This window comes from Chiloscyllium punctatum, chromosome 39 (assembly GCF_047496795.1).
Source record: "Chiloscyllium punctatum isolate Juve2018m chromosome 39, sChiPun1.3, whole genome shotgun sequence".
NCBI lineage: Eukaryota > Metazoa > Chordata > Chondrichthyes > Orectolobiformes > Hemiscylliidae > Chiloscyllium > Chiloscyllium punctatum.
In genome coordinates, this window is record NC_092777.1 from 32390563 (window position 1) to 32409367 (window position 18805).

At 40.8% G+C, this 18805-nt stretch overlaps 1 protein-coding gene across 1 annotated transcript in view; it reads right to left on the reverse strand.

Moving 5' to 3' along the window:
* Positions 1-18805, reverse strand: part of LOC140463926 (glutamate receptor ionotropic, NMDA 2C-like) — a 129681-nt gene that overhangs the window by 32308 nt on the left and 78568 nt on the right. Inside the window, exons 5-8 of the mRNA XM_072558405.1 lie at positions 14251-14462; positions 3702-3861; positions 1649-1802; positions 656-781 (exon numbers count right to left, since the gene is read on the reverse strand). Of these exons, the coding sequence (XP_072414506.1) occupies positions 656-781; positions 1649-1802; positions 3702-3861; positions 14251-14462 (652 nt within the window). The remainder of the gene's footprint in view (positions 1-655; positions 782-1648; positions 1803-3701; positions 3862-14250; positions 14463-18805) is intronic.

The following is an 18805-nucleotide window of genomic DNA, read 5'->3' on the forward strand; positions in this document are numbered from 1 at the left end:
AACTTCATCAGGGCTTCTGCATGGTCCTGTCACACAACTCCAGTTTATGTTGCTGCAATAGATCTTCCTATTGGGAATAATGATATCTGTTGTCATTGGTTATAACACAGAAACATTACCATTTGACCCACTGAATCATGTCAGCTGTCTATTGAGGCAATACAATAATTCCTACTACACCATGTTAGAATCCGATCTTCCAAAAGGAAGATAAGCCATGGAAATATGCTCCAGTGAATGGTGGGATAGGTGCACTGATAACCACACTCAGAAAATGAAATCACTAACAAACTGCAGCAAATATTGTGTGCTGAGAGCCTTGGAGCCAGTATTCAGGTTTTGTAAGGCTCTTGTGGAATAGTGTGGTATTTCTACCTCTTGGTCAAAAAGCCTGCATTAAATTCCCATCTGTTCCAAAGGTGTGCCTGAATAGGCTGTTTATGGGTCCAAGGTGTGGAGACAACATAAACTAAATAGTATAATTGTGCAATCTCTCAAAATCAGATGATCAGTGAAAAGGCTGATGAAATATGGGTAAATGGAGTGGAGACACAGATCAATGATTGATTTGAGTGGTGGAACAGGCATGATGGGCTGAATGGTTTCCTGCAGTTCCTATGTTTCATTCCAATCATTATATCTCACTACAACTTACTTTTGCCATTCATGAGGTTTCTGTTGTATCCAACGGGACTGAAGTACTCAAATAGACAGACTGTGAGAGCAACCACCGTCAGACACATCACAAACATCATCATCCACACTGCGGGGCTGTAAGGTTCTGCAGAGAGAGAAATGGCAGCTGAGTGCCTTCAACAAGCAGTCATGAACTTTCTAATTACTCAATCAGCATGCATTCACTTCCCGCAAAGCTCAACCTGCAAACTGAAATGTCTCAATGCATTAGCTCAGAGAACACTTTTATGCATGAAATCAAATTCCTATCAACCACATCTAATTGTTAATTTTGTAAACCTCACAAAGGTAGCCAGATCCATCTATAACACCATCACTGTTTTTTAGCTCAATCACTGACCCCAATTCTGATCACTGACCCGTGATCCCGAGCACTGACCCCTGACTATGAATACTGATCCCAGACCCCAACACTGATCGTGTTTGACTATTGCACTTTGTTTCAAATCATTGTTCCCAGTCCCCAATCACTCACTCCAGTCCTTGACCATTAACTCCCAGTCCTTGAATGCTGAACATTGACCCCAATTACTCACTAGTCTCAATCATCAACCTTTAACATAATTATAGATCTGACTCATTGATGATTGACACCTGACTTCAATCTTTGACCTCAATCCATTGCACACCTATGACATCCCAATTAATGAATGATGCAGCTCCTATTATAGAAACCAGCACAATGATAAATCCTTGCCTGAACCATTCTCATCATTGGAAATCTTTGATCTCAACACTAATACCCTCATACTCTTCATCCCCAAATATTTAATAAAACAAAGGTACGGCAACCAACCTGGGCAATCACACTCAAAATTTCTTGTGAAAACAGCAGATTTTTTTTTTTCCTTGTGGCCGACTTCATGACAACATTTTCAACTATGACCTGATGTTGACCCATTTGCTGCACAGTTTTATCAGTACAAACTCTTCACAACACCATGCTGCTCACCAAGAAAAGCTGATGGGGAGACAGTACCATTGCTCCTGGCCACCATCACACTGATTCCTGTTTCCACAAAGGGGACAGAAAAACTCACAATCTCCGAGCGCTCTTCATTGATGGTGAGAGATCCGATGGCCATGTCTGCTCTCTGGTAGAAAACCTAAAGTGGGAAATAAAGGACCAAATGGAGTAAATATAAGGATGAAACTGATCAGCATTTATTTAGAGTGAGTGTTTTCTACTGGTTTAATGTGAGTAGACTTAGAGTAAATATGAAAAGTTTGTATTTGCTGAGTGTCAGGGGTTTTGTATTGACTAGGTGTCAATGGTCTATCTTTATTAGATGAGTTAATCACCAAATGAAGTCATTCAATCCATCATGCCAATGCTAGCTCTTAGAAAGAACATTGCATTTAGTCCCATGTCCTTTTCATTTGCCTATCATCCTGCAATTTTGTCACCCTAAAATATCCATCCAACTGCTTTAAAAAATATATTTATTTATCTGCCTCCTATTTTTTGGGTAAAGAATTCCAGATCCAAATGTCTGAAACACTTTTATAATTATGGTTTTTGGTTAATGATTCCTTCACTAGAAAGTTGTTTTTCTCTGTCAAAACTCTTAATTCGATAGGCTTCTGCCTTAACAATCATCCTTTGAGACTTTTTAAAACCTATTCTGAGAGTCCATACATGCAACAGCCACTGCAATACCACCTCTATTGAAACATTTGATCCACTTAGTCAGATGTTATTTCTTTTAACAAACCCACAGCTGTATTCCTTGAGTAAATAGTGTTGTTGCAAATGAAAATGTATTTTGTTCCTGATATTAGCTTCCATTAATTCCTCCATCACCAACATTTGACAGACTGGCCTGGAGATGCTTGCTTTATGTCTGTCTTGTTTCTTGCCTCAAACAGTTTGCATCAGAATTGAAAGGTGTGGCACTTGAAAAGCACAGCAGGTCAGGCAGCATCCAAAGAGCAGGAGAGTCAATGTTTTGGGAATAAGTCCTTCAGGAATTCCTGATGAAGGGCTTATGCTTGAAACGTTGATTCTCCTCGGATGCTGCCTGACTTGCTGTGGTTTTCCAGTGCCACACTTTTTGACTCTGACTCTCTAGCATCTGCAGTCTTCACTTTCTCATAGTTTGCATCAGTGATTTATATTAATAGATACAAGTGAATTTTATAATTTGATTACTACTCACATTTAATTGCTACAAGTGGTCCAAATTTCTGTTGTTGTTATGTATCTGGTGGAGTGGTCTGTATGGACGGAATGAAAGTATTTTTTCTTTATTTGATTTGGGGGTCCTTAATTGTGAATGTGCTCTATTGATTGGGTTGCGTTTTCTAAGTTAAAGGATGTGGTGATAACAATGAGGTCATAGAATATAAGTTCCCTGACTGAATGAGACTAACGGCCCCAATCAGGGAGCCTCCGATACCCTGACACTCTGAGGAAGGTGGACCAGTGTCCAGGACTTTCCACATGTTTTTTAAAAAAAGGGTGAACTAGTGATGGGAAACCGGCCTCTATTTCAACGGTCTCTGAATTTATACAAAATGTGTAATTCTGTTAAGTGACTGTGATTTTCTTTTTGTTTTGTTTATTTTTCTGTATTTAACGAATAGTATTTATTTGGCCTGAATAAATAGTATTTAATGTGAGTGTCTTGTTTTATTGAAGGTGATGATCTATGTTTCTTGTGACTTTTTTGAATTATGTTGTGAGAGTGGTTGATCTATATATGTAGTGTCAGTAGTTTTTATGTGTCTGGTTCATGTTTGTTTTGATTTGTCTGCACTTGATACAGTTATTTAGTAATTGTTGCTTAATAAATAAACAACTTGTGAAATTTGAGCATATGTTATTTGTTGGGTGCATGGTCTCTGTTTAAATATTCTTTAAGTTCTCCCAATGACAGCTTGACTTTCAATCCCACACTTGCCATTCTGCTGCAACCCTCAACCTCCCAAGCCCGTGTCACCAATCCGTGCCCCATCCATTGATTATTTTTCATTGTTCCTCAGAAGAGACATGAATTCCATACCTCTCCAATCATTCCATTCCAGGTTCCCCGAACTTTCTTGCCGTGTTTCCCATTAGTCACGAGGTAAAGGTCATAGGAAAATTTGACAGTTTTTGCGAGTTTCTTCAGGATGTCGATGCAAAATCCTTTACAGCACAGCTTGGTGTACGTCTCTGCAATGCTGAAATATATTTAGGTTAAGGCAATACATTGCAACAGATCAGGATTTGGCATAGTATTAAGAAGCTCCACAACAAGTTACAGACTAAGAAGTCCAGAGACCTGGCCTCATGATCAAACATATAATCTTAAACCCTAGGTGGCTGCCTGTGAATTTGAACTCAGCTATTTATTTTATTCTGGAATGAAAAACTAAGTTTGGAGGGAATGGGATTCCTCAGCATTGATTCCAGCCCCCAGGCTGTATCATGATATCAGGTCAGTCATAGGGAAAGAAACCTCCGTGTCAGTATTGGTAAGAGTGATCACTTTGCTGTTCTTGAGATAAAATCCAATCTTCACACTGAGAACAATACACTGTATTGTATAACACATTTACTGTGCTAAAAACAGATTTTGCATCCTAAAGCTAGGCATGCAGCTGTGGGTCATCAGCAACAGCAGAACAGTATTCAGGTGCTAACCCTGGATCAATGAAGAGAGTAGATGATGAGGTCAGGAGCAACACAAGGCATATCTAGAAATGAGGTCCTACTCTGTGAGGCTAGAACATGGACTACATACCGGTTAACTAATAAAATCAGAGCTAAGCAACCTCATGACCAAGATTACATTTCTGCAGTCTTGCCACATCTCCTCATAATTCAACAACTAAACAAAGAAGAAAATGTCAGAAATATCCTCATTCTCAATGATTGAAGAGCCCACAAACCAATGAAAAGCAAGATTGAAAGATTTGCATTATCCTTCATCCAAAAGTGGTGATGGTTAATGCACCTCAGCTTTGCCCTGAGGTTCCCCATATCACAATTTTGAGACAAATTAAGCAAATCACTGAAGGCACTGGATGCTATGGGCCTTTACAACATTTTAACCATAGTAGTGAATACTTTTCCTTCAGAACTAGTCATGTCTAAAGTCAAGTTACTGTAATACAGCTGAAATGGAAGCATCTAACCGGCACTATGGAGATGATCCAGGTATGTTCTGCTACAAAAAGCAAGATAAATCCAATTCCGATTGGATATTGCAAGGATCTGGAAATGGATGGGTGGTGATGTAGTATCAATGACAAGGCAGATACAACCATAGGACATAGGAGCAGAATTAGGCCATTTGGCATATGAAGTCTGATCCACTATGTGATCGTGGTTGACTTATTTCTCAACTCCATTCTCTCCATAAACTCTGATTCCTTTACCAATCAAGAATGTATCTGTCTTAAATACACTCAATAACTTGCCCTCCACAGCCCTCTTTGGCCATAAGTTCCACAGATTAATCATAAAAATATACAGCACGGAAACAGACTCTTCGGTCCAATTTGTCCACACCGACCAAATATCCTAAACTAATCTAGCCACAATTGCAGCAGTTGACCCTCTAAACTCTTCCAATCATGTACCCATCCAAATGTCTTTTAAATGTAACTGTGCCCGCCTCCATCACTTCCTCTGGCAGCTCATTCCACATGTGCATCATCCTCTGCATGAAAATGTTGCCCCTTAGGATTTCTATCTTTCTCTTCTCACCTTAAACTTATACCCTCTAGTTTTGGACTCTCCTACCCTGGGGAAAAGACCATGACCATTCACCCTATCTGTGTCCCTCGTGATTTATAAACTTCTACAAGGTCATTCCAGGGAAAACAGCCCTGGATTCAATCAACAAGCACATCGACCTGGACCCAATGTACCGGCCACTGCAGCGGACAGCTGGAACTGACAACCGGAAGCGGCAGATACAAATCACTATAAATGCTAGAGGAAACATCACAGAAGCGCTTCACAGGAGGCTCCCAAGCATTGAGGATGTCACCTAGACAGGGGACGAAACGTCTGCAACACAAATTCCCGCTCAGCGAACAGAATCACAACAACAAGCACCCGAGCTACAAATCTTCTCCCAAACTTTGAAAAACAGCCCCAGCCTATCCAGCCTCTCCTTATAGCTCAAACCCTCCAGACCTGGAAACATCCTTGTTAATCTTTTCTGAACCCTTTCAAGTTTCACAACATCCTTCCTATCGCAGGGAGACCACTCTCTAGCTGAAGTCGTTCCTCCTCATCTCAGTTCTAAAGGATTGTCCTTTCACTCTGAGGTTCCTTGGGTCCTAGTCTCTCTTACTAGTAGAAACGCCTTTTCCACTACCACTATCCAGACCTCTCAGTATAAAGTTTCAATCAGATCCTCCAATCCATCACTCCATCGAGTCAGACCCAGAGTCCTCAACTACCACTCATATGATAAGTCCTTCATTCTCAGCATCATTCTTGTAAACCACCTCTGGCTCCCTTCCAATTCCAGTGTATCCTTGGTTAAATATGGGGCCCAGGACTGCTCTCAACATTCTAAATGCATTCTGACCAAAGCCTTATACAGCCTCAGCAGTACAATTTTGCTCTTGTATTCTCTTGAAATGAATGCTAACACTGCATTTGCCTTTCTAACCGCCAACGGAACTTGCAACGTTAACCTTAAGCGAATCCTAAACTTTGACTCTAAAGTTTCTTCATGTTTCAGATTTCTGAATCCTTTAATCTTTAGAAAATAGTCTACGCTTCTATTTTTCCTACCAAAGTGCATAACCTCACACTTTCCCACACTGTATTCCATCTGCCACGTCTTTGCCCACTCTCCTAGCCTGACTAAGTCCTTCTGCAGCTTCCCTACTTAATCAACACTACCACACCTACAACTATGTTTCTATCATTTGCAAGCTTAGGAACAATCCCCTTCGTTCCTTCATCCAGATTATTAATGTGTAACGTGAATAGTTGCATTCCCAACACAGACCCCTATGGAACTCCTCTAATCACTGCTGTCACCCTGAAAAAGTCTCCTTGATCCCCACTCTCTCCTTTCTATCGGTCAGCCAATCTCTATCCATTCCAGTACCTTGCCTGTAATTGCATGTGCTCTTATCTTATTTAGCAATCTCCTGTGCAGCACCTTATCAAAGGTCTTCTGAAAATTCATTAGATCACACCCACTGGCTCACCTTTGTCTAATTTACAATTCTTTGAAGAAGTAATGAGCAACAGATTTGTCAGGTATGACCATCTCATGACAAAGCAATGCTGACTCAGCCCTATTTTACCATGCACTTTCAAGCACTCAGCAATCTCATCTTAATAATGGTCTCTAAAATCTTACCATGAACTGAGGTCAGGCTAACTGGCCTATCATTTCCTACCTTCTACTTCTCTCCCTTCTTAAACAGAGGTGTTCCATTGACCATTATCTAGGTCTCTGGGACCTTCCCTGATTCCAGTGATTCCTGAAAGATCTCCACAAATACCTCTACAATCTCATCAGCCATCTCCTTCAGAGTATAAGGATGGTATGGTAATACTATGTTTAACACTGCTGCCTCACAGCCAGGGACATGGGTTTTATTCTAACTTCAGGTGACTGTCTGTGTGGAATATGCATGTTCTCCCCGAGTCAACCTCTGTTTTTGATGGATGCTCTGGTTTTCGTCCACAGTCCAAAGATGGATTAGCCACCTAAATCTGGGGTTATGGGGATGGTTGGAGGTGGGTGTTCTTTGGAGGATTGGTGAAGACTTGATGGGCTGAATGGCCTCTGTCTGTACTGTAGGGATTGTATGATTCCAACTCAAATGGAGTGTAGTCCATCTGATCCAGGTGATTTATGAACCTTCAGAACTTTAAGCTTCCTTAGCACCTTCTCCATCACTTCTCCATAGTGATGGCTACCACACTCACTTTGCCCCTGACTTTCTTTTGAAGTTCTGGTATGCTACTGTGAAAACTGATGTAAAGTACCTATTCTGTTTCTCTGCCATTTCTTTCTCTTTACCTATTGTCTAGGCTCACTTTCCAGCAGTCCAATGGTCCAATATACACTCTTCCCTATTTCTTACCTTTTAGATATCTAAAAAAACTTGCAATTTTCTTTTATATCACCAGCTACCTTACTCTCATATTTCATCATCTCCCCTCTTATTGTCTTTTTAGTTATCCTCTGTTGGTTTTTAAAGGCTTCCCAATCTCTGGCTTCCCACTAATCTTCACCCCATTGCATGCTTGTAAAAAATAAGGGTAATCGCATAGGGATGAAGCTAGTGTTGGCTAGAGTGGATTGGGAAAAGAATTTTGCAAAAAAATAGTTACATAAGAACGTAAGAACTTGTGAACTAGGAGCAGGAATAGGCCATCTGGCCCCTCTAGCCTGCTGTGCCATTCAATAAAATCATGGCTGATCTTTTCAGGGCCTTACCTCCACTTACCTACCCTTTCTCCATAGCCCTTAATTCCTTTACTGTTCAAAAAATTATTTTAGCTTTAAAAACATTTACTGAGGAAGCCTCAGCTACTTCGCTGGGCAGGGAATTCCACAGATTCATGACCCTCTGGGTGAAGAAATTCCTTCTCAATTCAGTCCTAAATCTGCTCCCCCTAATTTTGAGGTTATGCCCTTTTGCCCTAGTTTCACCCACCAGTGGAAACATTCTCTCTACGTCTATCTTATCTATTCACTTCACAATTTTATAAGATTCCCCCTCATTCTTCTAAATTCCAATGAATATGATCCCAATTTACTAAGTCTCTCCTCATAAACCAACCCTCTCAACTCCAGAATCTCAACCTAGTGAACCTCCTCTGTACCCCCTCCACTGTCAGTACATCCTTTCTCAAGTAAGGAGACCAAACACTGCACATAGTACTCCAGGTGTGGCCTCACCAGCGCCCTATACGGCTGAAACATAACCTCTCTGTTTTTAAATTCAATTCCTTTAGCAATGAAGGACAAAATTCCATTTGCCTTTTTAATTACCTGTTGCACCTGCAGACCAAAGTTCTATGACTCGTGCAGAAGGACATGCAGGTCTCTCTGCAGAACAGTGTGCTGTAATTTTTTATTATTCAATAATTGTCCTTTTACTGTTACTCCTACCAAAATGGATGATTTCACATTTATTAATATTGTACTTCATCTGCTAGACCTTTGCCCACTCACTTAAAGTATCTATGTCCCTCTGTAAAATCTCATAGTCTTCTGCACACTTAGAGGAACAAAGGCAAATGTTTAAAGAAAACAGTTCATGACTCAAAGTTATATTCCAGTGAGGAAGAAGGACTACAGGGAGGGAATAAACCAACCATGGTTAACCAAGGACATTGAGAATAGTATGAAGTTGAAAGAAATAGCATGTAATGTGGCAAGGATTAGTGGCAAACTAGAGGTTTGGGAAAAAATTATAAATCAACAAAAGATGACAAAAAATGAACAAAGAGGGAGACAATAGTTAATGAGGGTAAACTGGCAAGTAATATAAAAATGGACGGTAAGAGCTTCTTTAAATACTAAAAAAGGCAACAACAAGGCCAGCTTGAATATAGGCCCCTGAAATAACGAGGCTGGTGAAATAATAATGGGGAATCAGGAAATGACAGAGGAATTGAATAAGGTTTTATGGTGGAGGACATTAGTTGTGTTAACAAAAACACTGAACAATTAAGTGCCCAAAGTGGGGCAGCAAATAAACACAATAACTGATTAGAGAGAAAGTACTAGGGAAACTAATGTGGCTAAACACTACTAGATCCCCTGAACTTTGTGTTGTGTCCTAGGATTTTAAAGGAAGTAGTTAATGATATAGTGGAAGCGCTGGTAATAGTCTTCCTAGATTTTGGGAAAAGTCCCACTAGATTGGAAAACTGCAAATGTAACATCCTTATTCAAAAAGAACAGACAAGAAAATCACTCTAGACCAGTTAGCTTAACATATGTCATGGGAAAACATTGGTTTCTTTTTTTTAAATTAGATTCCCTACAGTGTGGAAACAGGTCCCTCAGTCCAACAAGTCCACACCAACCCTCTGAAGAGCAACCCACCTATTCCCCTACGTTTACCCATGACTAATCCACCTAACACTATGGGCAATTTAGCGTGGCCAATTCACTTGACCTGCACATCTTTGGACTGCAGGAGGAAACCCACGCAGATACTGGGAGAATGTGCAAACTCCACACAGACGATTGCTTCAGCCAGGAATTGAACCCAGGACCCTGGTGTTGTGAGGCAGCAGTGCTAACCACTGAGCCACCATGCTGCTCCAAGTGTACTATAAGTGCTCTTAATGCAGTGTATTGTCCCTACCTCCAGGCCATAAGGCCTTGGTTCAAGTCCCACCTATGTCATAGTTATCTATAGACTCCATATAAATAACTGTTGAATGTTGTAATAAGCCATCTGGTTCACAATTTTGGGAAGGTAACTGCCAACCTTATCTGACCTGGCCTAATATGATTCCAGGCCCACAGCAATGTGGTAAACACTTAACCACCTTCTGGAAATTAAGAATGGACAAAAAATGCTGACCCAGCCAGAGATGCCCATATAACAAATAAAAATAAAACTTAGAAAGAGGGTACTGAAGGAGGTGAGTCTACAATGACAAGTATCTTGCAGAGTGTGAAGGTGAGTTACTTGCTGTAGGATTCCTTGCCTTTGACCTGCTTTTGTAGCCACAAAAGTCCAGTTCAGTTTCTGATCAACTCTAACTTCCAGTATGTTAAAGTTGGGAGGTTCTGTAATGGTAATGCTAATGGTGATTGTCATCAACTGGCAATGATTTCAAACTCTCTTTCTTGAGATGGTCATTGCTTGACACTTGTGTGGCATGAATGTCACTTTTCATTTGCGTATTCAAACCTGGATTGTCCAGGTCTTGCTGCAGTCACCAGCAAATATCCCCACTTCTGACCTTATAATGAAGGAAGGTAACTGATGAACCTGCTGAAGATGGTTGAACCTAGGACACTAGAATGAAGAATTCCTGCAGAGTTGTCCTTGATCTGTGATGACAAACCAACAACAACTCCAGCCATCTTCCTTTTGTGTCAGACATGATTACAACCGGCAGAGATTTTTTAATTTTGATTCACATTGACTTGAGTTTTGCTAGGTCTCTTTGATCCTACACTCGGTTGAAGACAGTCACTCTCGCCATACCTCTGTGAAGAGTCCAGATCCTTTGTCCATGTTTGAACCAAGGAAGTAATGAGGCCTGGAACTCAGTGGCCCTGACAGAACCCAACCCAAGAGTCCCTGAGCAGATTATTGCTAAACAAGTGCTGCTTGTTAGCACTGTTGTTGTCATCCTCCATCACTTTACTGATGATCCAGAGTAGACTGAGGGGATGATAATTGGCCTGGTTGGATTTGCTCTGTTTTTATGTGTACAGGACATTGTCACCACATTGTTGGCTGGATGCCAGTATTGTAGCTATACTGGAATAGCTGGCTCAGGGTGGGCAAGTTCCAGCAGACAATTTTCATTACTATTGCTGGAATATTGTCAAGCCTTTGCAATATCCAGTGCCTCCAACCATTTCCTGATGCCACATGGAGGGAATTGAATTGGCTAAAGACTGTCATTTGTAATGGCAGGGTCTCTGGAGGAGTGAGATAGATCATCAACTTGGCACTTCAGACTGAAGATTGTTATGAGTGCTTCAGTCTTGTCTTTTTCTTTGATATGCTAAGCTTCCCCATCAATGAGGATGGGGATGTTTGCCTCCCCATGAGTTGTTTAATTATCTATTACCACGCATGGTTGGATATGGCAGGATTGCAGAGTTCTGATCAAATGCATTGGCTGTGGAATCACTTGTCCCTACCTATCGCATGCTGCTTACAGTTCTGGCATTCCTGTTGTGTAGCTTCATCAGGTTAGCATCTCAATTTTTAAGTATGACTGCTCCATACATACCCTCCTGCACTCTTCTTTGAACCAGCATTGATCCCCTGGCTTGATGATAATGGTAGTTTGGGGAGTATAGTGAACCATGAGGTTGCAGATTTGTGTCAGAGTTAAATTCTGCTGCTGATGATGACTCATGGGCACCTCCTGGATTCACGGGCTTGAGTTGCCAAATCTGTTCAAAGTCTGTCCCATTAAGCATGGTGATGGTGCCAGATAATACAATGGAAGTATTCTCAATGTCAAAATAGATCTTCACCTCCACACAAACTGTATGGTGGTCAATCTTATCAATACTGTCACGGACAGATGCAACAAAGAAATTGCTGAGGATGAGGTCAGCTATGTGTTTCCCTCTTGGTTCCCTCACCACTTGTTGCAGACTCAGTCTAGCAGCTGTATCCTTTAGGACCCGACCAGCTTGATCAGTAGTGATATTGCTGAGGTAGTTATAGAGTCATAGAGGTGTACAACATGGAAACAGATCCTTCGGTCCAACTTATCCATGCTGACCAAATATCCTAACCTAAGCTAGTCCCACTTGCCATACCCCCTCTCAACCTTTCCTATTCATATACCCATCCAGATGCCTTTTAAATACTGTAATTGTACCAGCCTCCACCACTTCCTCTGGCAGTTCATTCTATACATGTACCACCCTCTGTGTGAAAACGTTGCCCCTTAGGTCCCTTTTATATCTTTCCCCTCTCACCCTAAACCTCGTCCACCCCAGGGAAAAGACCTTGTCTATTTATCCTATCCATGCCCTTCATGATTTTATAAACCTCTATAAGGTCACCCCTCAGCCTCCAATGCTCCAGGGAAAACAGCCCCAGCCTATTCAGCCTCTCCCTTTAGTTCAAATCCTCTGAACCTGGCAACATCCATGTGGGCAGCATGGTGACAGTGGGCGGCATGGTAGCACAGTGGTTAGCACTGCTGCCTCACAGTGCCAGAACCCAGGTTCAATTCCTGCCTCAGGCAACTGTCTGTGTGGAGTTTGCACGTTCTCTCTGTGTCTGCATGGGTTTCCTCCAGGTGCTCCGGTTTCCTCCCACAGCACCAAAGATGTGTAGGTCAGGTGAATTGGCCATGCTAAATTGCCCATTGTGTTAGGTGAAGGGGCAAATGTAGGGGAATAGGTCTGAGTGGGTTGCTTTTCGGAGGGTCGGTGTGGATTTGTTGGGCCTGTTTCCACACTGTAAGTAATCTAATATAAATCTTTTCTGAACCCTTTCAAGTTTCACAACACCCTTCCAATAGGAAGGAGACCAGAATTGCGTGCATATTCCAAAAGTGACCATACCAATATCCTGGACAGCCACAACATGACCTCCCAAATCCTATACTCAATGCTCTGACCAATAAAGGAAATTATACCAAAAACCACCTTCATTATCCTCCACTTACAAGGAACTATGAACCTGCACTCCAAGGTCTCTTTGTTCAACAACACTCCACAGGACCTTACCATTAAGCGTATAAGTCCTGCTCCGATTTGCTTTTCCAAAATGCAGCACCTCACATTTATCTAAATTAAACTCCATCTGCCACTCCTCAGCCAATTTGCCCAACTGATCAAGATCCTGTTGTACTGTGAGGTAACCTCCTTCGCTGTCCACTTCACCTCCAATTTTGGTGTCATCTGCAAACTTACTAACTATACTTCCTATGCTCACATCCAATTCACTTATATAAATGGCAAAAAGTAGTGAACCCAGCACCAGTCCTTGCAGCACTCCACTGGTCACAGGCCTCCAGCCTGAAAAGCAACCCTCTACTACCACCCTCTGTCTTCTACCTTCAAGCCAGTTCTGTATCCAAATGGCTAGTTCTCCCTGTATTCTGAGATCTTACCTTGTTGGAACCTTGTTGAATGCCTTACTGAAGTCCAAATAGACCACGCCTACTGCTCTTCCCTCATCAATCCTGTTATTTCTTCAAAAGCTCAATCAAATTCATGAGACATGATTTCCCATGCACAAAGCCATGCTGACTATTCCTAATCAGTCCATGCCTTTCCATTACATGTAAATCTCCCAGTCTTGTGATCCTCAGTGCTTCTTCCAAATATTGGTCAACATGGAGGATCACTGATCTCTAAGTTGGTCAATGGGGGGGGGGGGGGGGGGGGGTGTTGGTAGAATGTGGGGACGTGGTATGGGGAGTGAGGTACATGGTGACCAGTAGCAGGCTCTCTCTCCCATGTATGACCTGATGCCATGAGACCTCATTGGATGCAGAATGTTGAGAACTCCTATAGCAGTATCCTTATAGCTCTATTGCCTCTGCTGGGTATGTCCTTTCCCACAGGGAATTATGATGTTGAGAACATTCTGTGTAACAAATTATCCTGTGACTATGTCTATATCAAGTTGTTGTTTGTTGATGTCAAGTGATACATCTGGTTCCATTCCTTTTTCACTCTATAGTAGTTGAGACAAATGAATGGCTTGTATTTACTTGTCGGTCAGACCAGATAAAGATGGCCGATTCCTTCCCTAAGGGACATTAGTGAACCAGTTGGGTTTTTCCAAAAAAATCAAGAGTTCCACAGTCATCACTAGACTTTTAAATCCATATAATTGTGAACCTGTGATTCCTGTAGGTATTGCACCAGTTTATTACTTACATCACAAAATGAAGCTCCTTACCTTTCACTCAGGTTTGCTTGCTTCCTGCAGGGGACAGTATTCCGTACACACGCTCCATTTTCAGGATCTGCTTCTTCCACAATCACAAATGGCCTCTCCTCTAATGTGGCAACAGTTAAATGGGCACTATCAGTTACAGGTTGCTGAAATTTTCCATATCTTGGCCACACTGGATATTTCATTCTTATCAAGCCATTTTCCCATCTTCCAACCTGTAGATGCATGGAGAGATTTTACATTTAACTCTCAGTTTATGCAAAGAGTGGCAGTCACCTCAAATCTAGTCCAGCCATTATAATTTCTCTTTATTCAATCTTCATAGTGATAAAGAGTTATGCAAGAGAATGAGAATAGTGGAGAAGTACTGGCACTGGACAATAAGAATGACAGTGACTGATATGGGAAGGGTTTGTGGTGCTACACTGACACTTGCAAATGGATTGATAGTGGGAAAAGAATGAATCTGGGGAATAGTCAGGTGAGATTTTGCCAAGAGTATCAGAGTCCTATTGGAGTGAGTAGTACAGTGGAAAATGTGAATTATAGGTTGTCTAACACTGGCACGAGCAAATGAGGCTGTTAATGAGATAATAATGAAGTTGCAGAATGAGAATCAAATGAGAAAGAAGTATGTGTGACAGGCAATTCCCACAATCTGAATATATCAATATCATGGTCAATGTGTGGAACTAGCACACAATGAGTCAAACTACTTCCTGTTAGTTATGATGTACCGCATCGGGGAGTTGAAGACAAATGTATCTCCTAGAGACAAGCAGGGTAATAAAATATTTGAACTTCGCTCAGTGGTTTCTAATGGTCTGTGATAATTTGGAATAAGCCAATTCGGCACTAATATGTTTGCAGAAAGGGATTGAAAATAAGGTGATGATGCAACCATATTAACACGATTATTGAAAGAGATTAAGAAGTTATATGTGTTCTGCTGAGTCCTTGTCATTATTCTGCTGTCATTTGTATGTTTTTTTTTGTTTCGCTACGATTTATTTATGGGATGTATGAAAGATAAAAATGGAGCACCTGATGAGCAATTCACTGTATTATAGCAATCATAAGGCTATAGTGAATATGACATCTCCAATAAGGATCTCTTATAACAATTTCAGTATATAAATCTGTTGTTTAGGTAACAAAATGAATTTGATGTAGAAAGCAGTTTATCTTCTTGAAAATTTCCAAATTTTATGAACTTGTAATTGTTTCATGAAAGTTTTTCTAAGACACCTGTTTGTCTATTTGTGTGACTAGGTCTGCTGTTCTCTTAAAAATCACAACCTGAAGGGATTCCCAGTTGATGATGGGAAGATCAGGAGACATTCCAGTGAAAGTCTAATCATTTCATAATAAATTAATTAAATGTAAGGGGGGGTTCTGTGGAATAGATAATGAACTAATTACAGGAGGATTGAGAGAAAGACAACAATCTTAGTGGAAGCTGTTTAATTAAGTGTATCAGTGTCTAATGCTGGAAACTTAGAAATCAGGAACAGAGGCTGAAGCCAGAAATAAACAAGATTCAAAATGAGGAAGAAAGCCATGAAGGAGACTGTGAAAGCTTGGTGATTCAAGGCACTTGGAGCAGACAACACGATTCTGAATCTGGATTAGTCTCCCGCTAATAAATAAGTTAAGAACTGGGTTATTTAGAGAAGAATTCTGGATTAGTGGTGCTGGAAGAGCACAGCAGTTCAGGCAGCATCCAAGGAGCAGCGAAATCGACGTTTCGGGCAAAAGCCCTTCATCAGGCTTTTGCCAGAAATGTCGATTTCGAGGGTCCTTGGATGCTGCCTGAACTGCTGTGCTCTTCCAGCACCACTAATCCAGAATCTGGTTTCCAGCATCTGCAGTCATTGTTTTTACCTCTATTTAGAGTAGAATAAATTGGCAGAAACTCAGGTAGATTAGAATGGGCTCTAATGTCCTGCATCCAGTGATGGGGTGGAGGGGCAGTAGATGATGGGATAAGCTTTAATGAGTGGAGATAGATATGAATAAAGCACAGTGGAGTCCACAGGATCCCAAGGTCTAAATGTTGATAAGGTTGTAATGGAACATCATTCCCTTCTGCATCTCCTTTACCTTCTCTGCCTTTAGAGTTTGGAACCAGATGGTACTAGTGGTGATTTTAGCTAAGGCCGAAGAGCAATTAAAAGCCTTTTTCATTCTTCACTCACTTGTTACTTCAAAATAGTAGGCAGAGCCTTTCAAAAATGCAGAGATTGAGAGAAGTACACTTGGGTGGACAAGCTGACAGTCTGATCATGAATCTTCAATTCCCTTGAGAGGTTATAAAGGTAACATGACCTTTAGAGGTTTAATGGATTCCTGATGAAGTTACAGGACATGTGAGAAAGAAAAGAACTGGTGTAGATGAATATGGAGTGACATATGGAATTAAGAGCAGGTTTTTCACAGCATATAAGTGTTATGACAGGCTTATTAAAAAAAATCTTAGGTTTACAGTTGATATGCAACAAAAGGGTAAGGAAAATGAGAAACAAAGTTCAAGAGCACAGAGCAGAAAATTTCAATGAGACTGTAATAGTAGGTTAATTAGATTCCCCTCATTCTTCTTAACTGCAGGGAATATAGAAAGGGCTAGTTCTACTCTGGGCCATGGAGATTCTAATGTATGCAATGTGTATATTGGTTGGTCCTATTCAGAAATTGATCTGGAATTTTATTCAAGGTTTGACAATGCTATCCGTGATACTACCTTCAGGGCAATTTTAGTTTAATTTGTGATTAAGAACAAACTTGCTCTTGTAGAGTTGAATTTCACTGGTTAAACAAATCTATAATTGTGGATGTGAGATGTGCTTGGTTATGTGTATGTAATTTGATGTATGCATCAGTTTTGTTGTCATTCATTGCCTGAACAACTGTATAATGTGATTGAACGAGTTATGATAATTTTACAGATAACTCCTGGCAGGAAGGACAGAAAGAAGATTTGTCATTCCATACACTTAAGCCACTTCACACTATCCAAGTAGCCTGCAGGGACCAGTTCAGGATGATTAAAAATGCTTTCTGTTGAGACCGAGGTATAGGTTTATCTGCACAAACATGGAATGTGTTGAAATTGTTCAGCCCATATGTGATGGTCTCGACTATATTTGTCTAGTCACTATTGGAAAATGAAACTTAGGTTAAGACCATAAGATATAGGAGCAGCATTAGGCCATTTGGCTCATTTGAATCTGCTCTGCTGTTTAATCGTGGCTGATGTATTTCACTTACCCATTCTCTTACCTTCTCCCTGTAACCCTTTACCCCCTTACTAATCAGGAACCTAGCTGTCTCTGTCTTGAACACACTCAATGACTTGACCTCTCAGCCTTCTGCAGCAATGAGTTTCACAGATTAAACACCCTCTGGCTGAAGAAATACCTCCTCATTTCAGTTGTAAAGGGTCATCCCTTTGCTTTGAGGCTGTGCCCTTGGGTCCTAATCTCTCCTCCTTGTTAAAATATCATCTTCATGACCACACAATCCAGGCCTCTCAGTATTCCGTAAGTTTCAATTAGAACCTCTCTCATCCTTCTGAACTCTATCAAGTACAGACACAGATTCCTCAACTGCTCCTGATATGCCCCTCCTGGGATCATTCTTGGAAATCTCCTCTGGGTCCCCTCCAACACCAGCACATCCTTCCTCATCTATGGGACCCAAAACTGATCTCAATACTCTAGATGCTGAGGGCAGCATAGCCAAGTTAAAGTCGAGATAGAAAACAGCTTAATGACATTTTAGTCTAATCATTGTTGTTATTCTGATGTTACTGTACTTGCATTTACATTAGCTTCACTGATTTATTGATATTTCTGGAGTGTAGTGATAAAAAGATAAAAAATTGTTTACACAGTGAATACCACAGTACAGTTAATTAATCACATAAAAACTGTAAGGTGTTTCAGAGATCTAATTCTAAACTGTTACAACAGTATGCATACGTGCAATCTGTTGTTTATTGTAATTTAAGTTGAATTTCTATGGGAAATTCATACACTATTAAATGTGAATGAAACGATGACAGAATATTGCTGGAGAATGAGAATTTTAATGAGGTGGAAAGTTCAATGGAGAATGGAATTAATAAAAGGGATAGAAATATAAATAAGGTGTCACTGCGCTGGCAACTGAGAATGATCTTGAAGAATGAAGTACACTGGGACTGAGAAACATAATGGAGAGATATTTACACTGGGAAATGAGAATCTTCTTAGGATGAGAAGTACTTTGGTATTGAGAATCATAGGTAGAGTCACTGTCACTGGTTCTTGATGACACCAGTGGGAAAAATTAGACTTAAACTAAGAAATGATTATAAGGTGAAGGAAGGTTTGCACTAGGGAGCAAGAATGATGATGGGTAGGACAGGATCTGGAGATTGAGAATGATAATGGTCAGGGAAGCAAATTGGAGAATGAAAATCAGAGGTATATCACTGACACTGAATTTTCAGAATGTTATCAGGGAAAGCTGACAAAAAGAGTGCAATTGGATGTTGCCAGATGGCAAAACATTAATT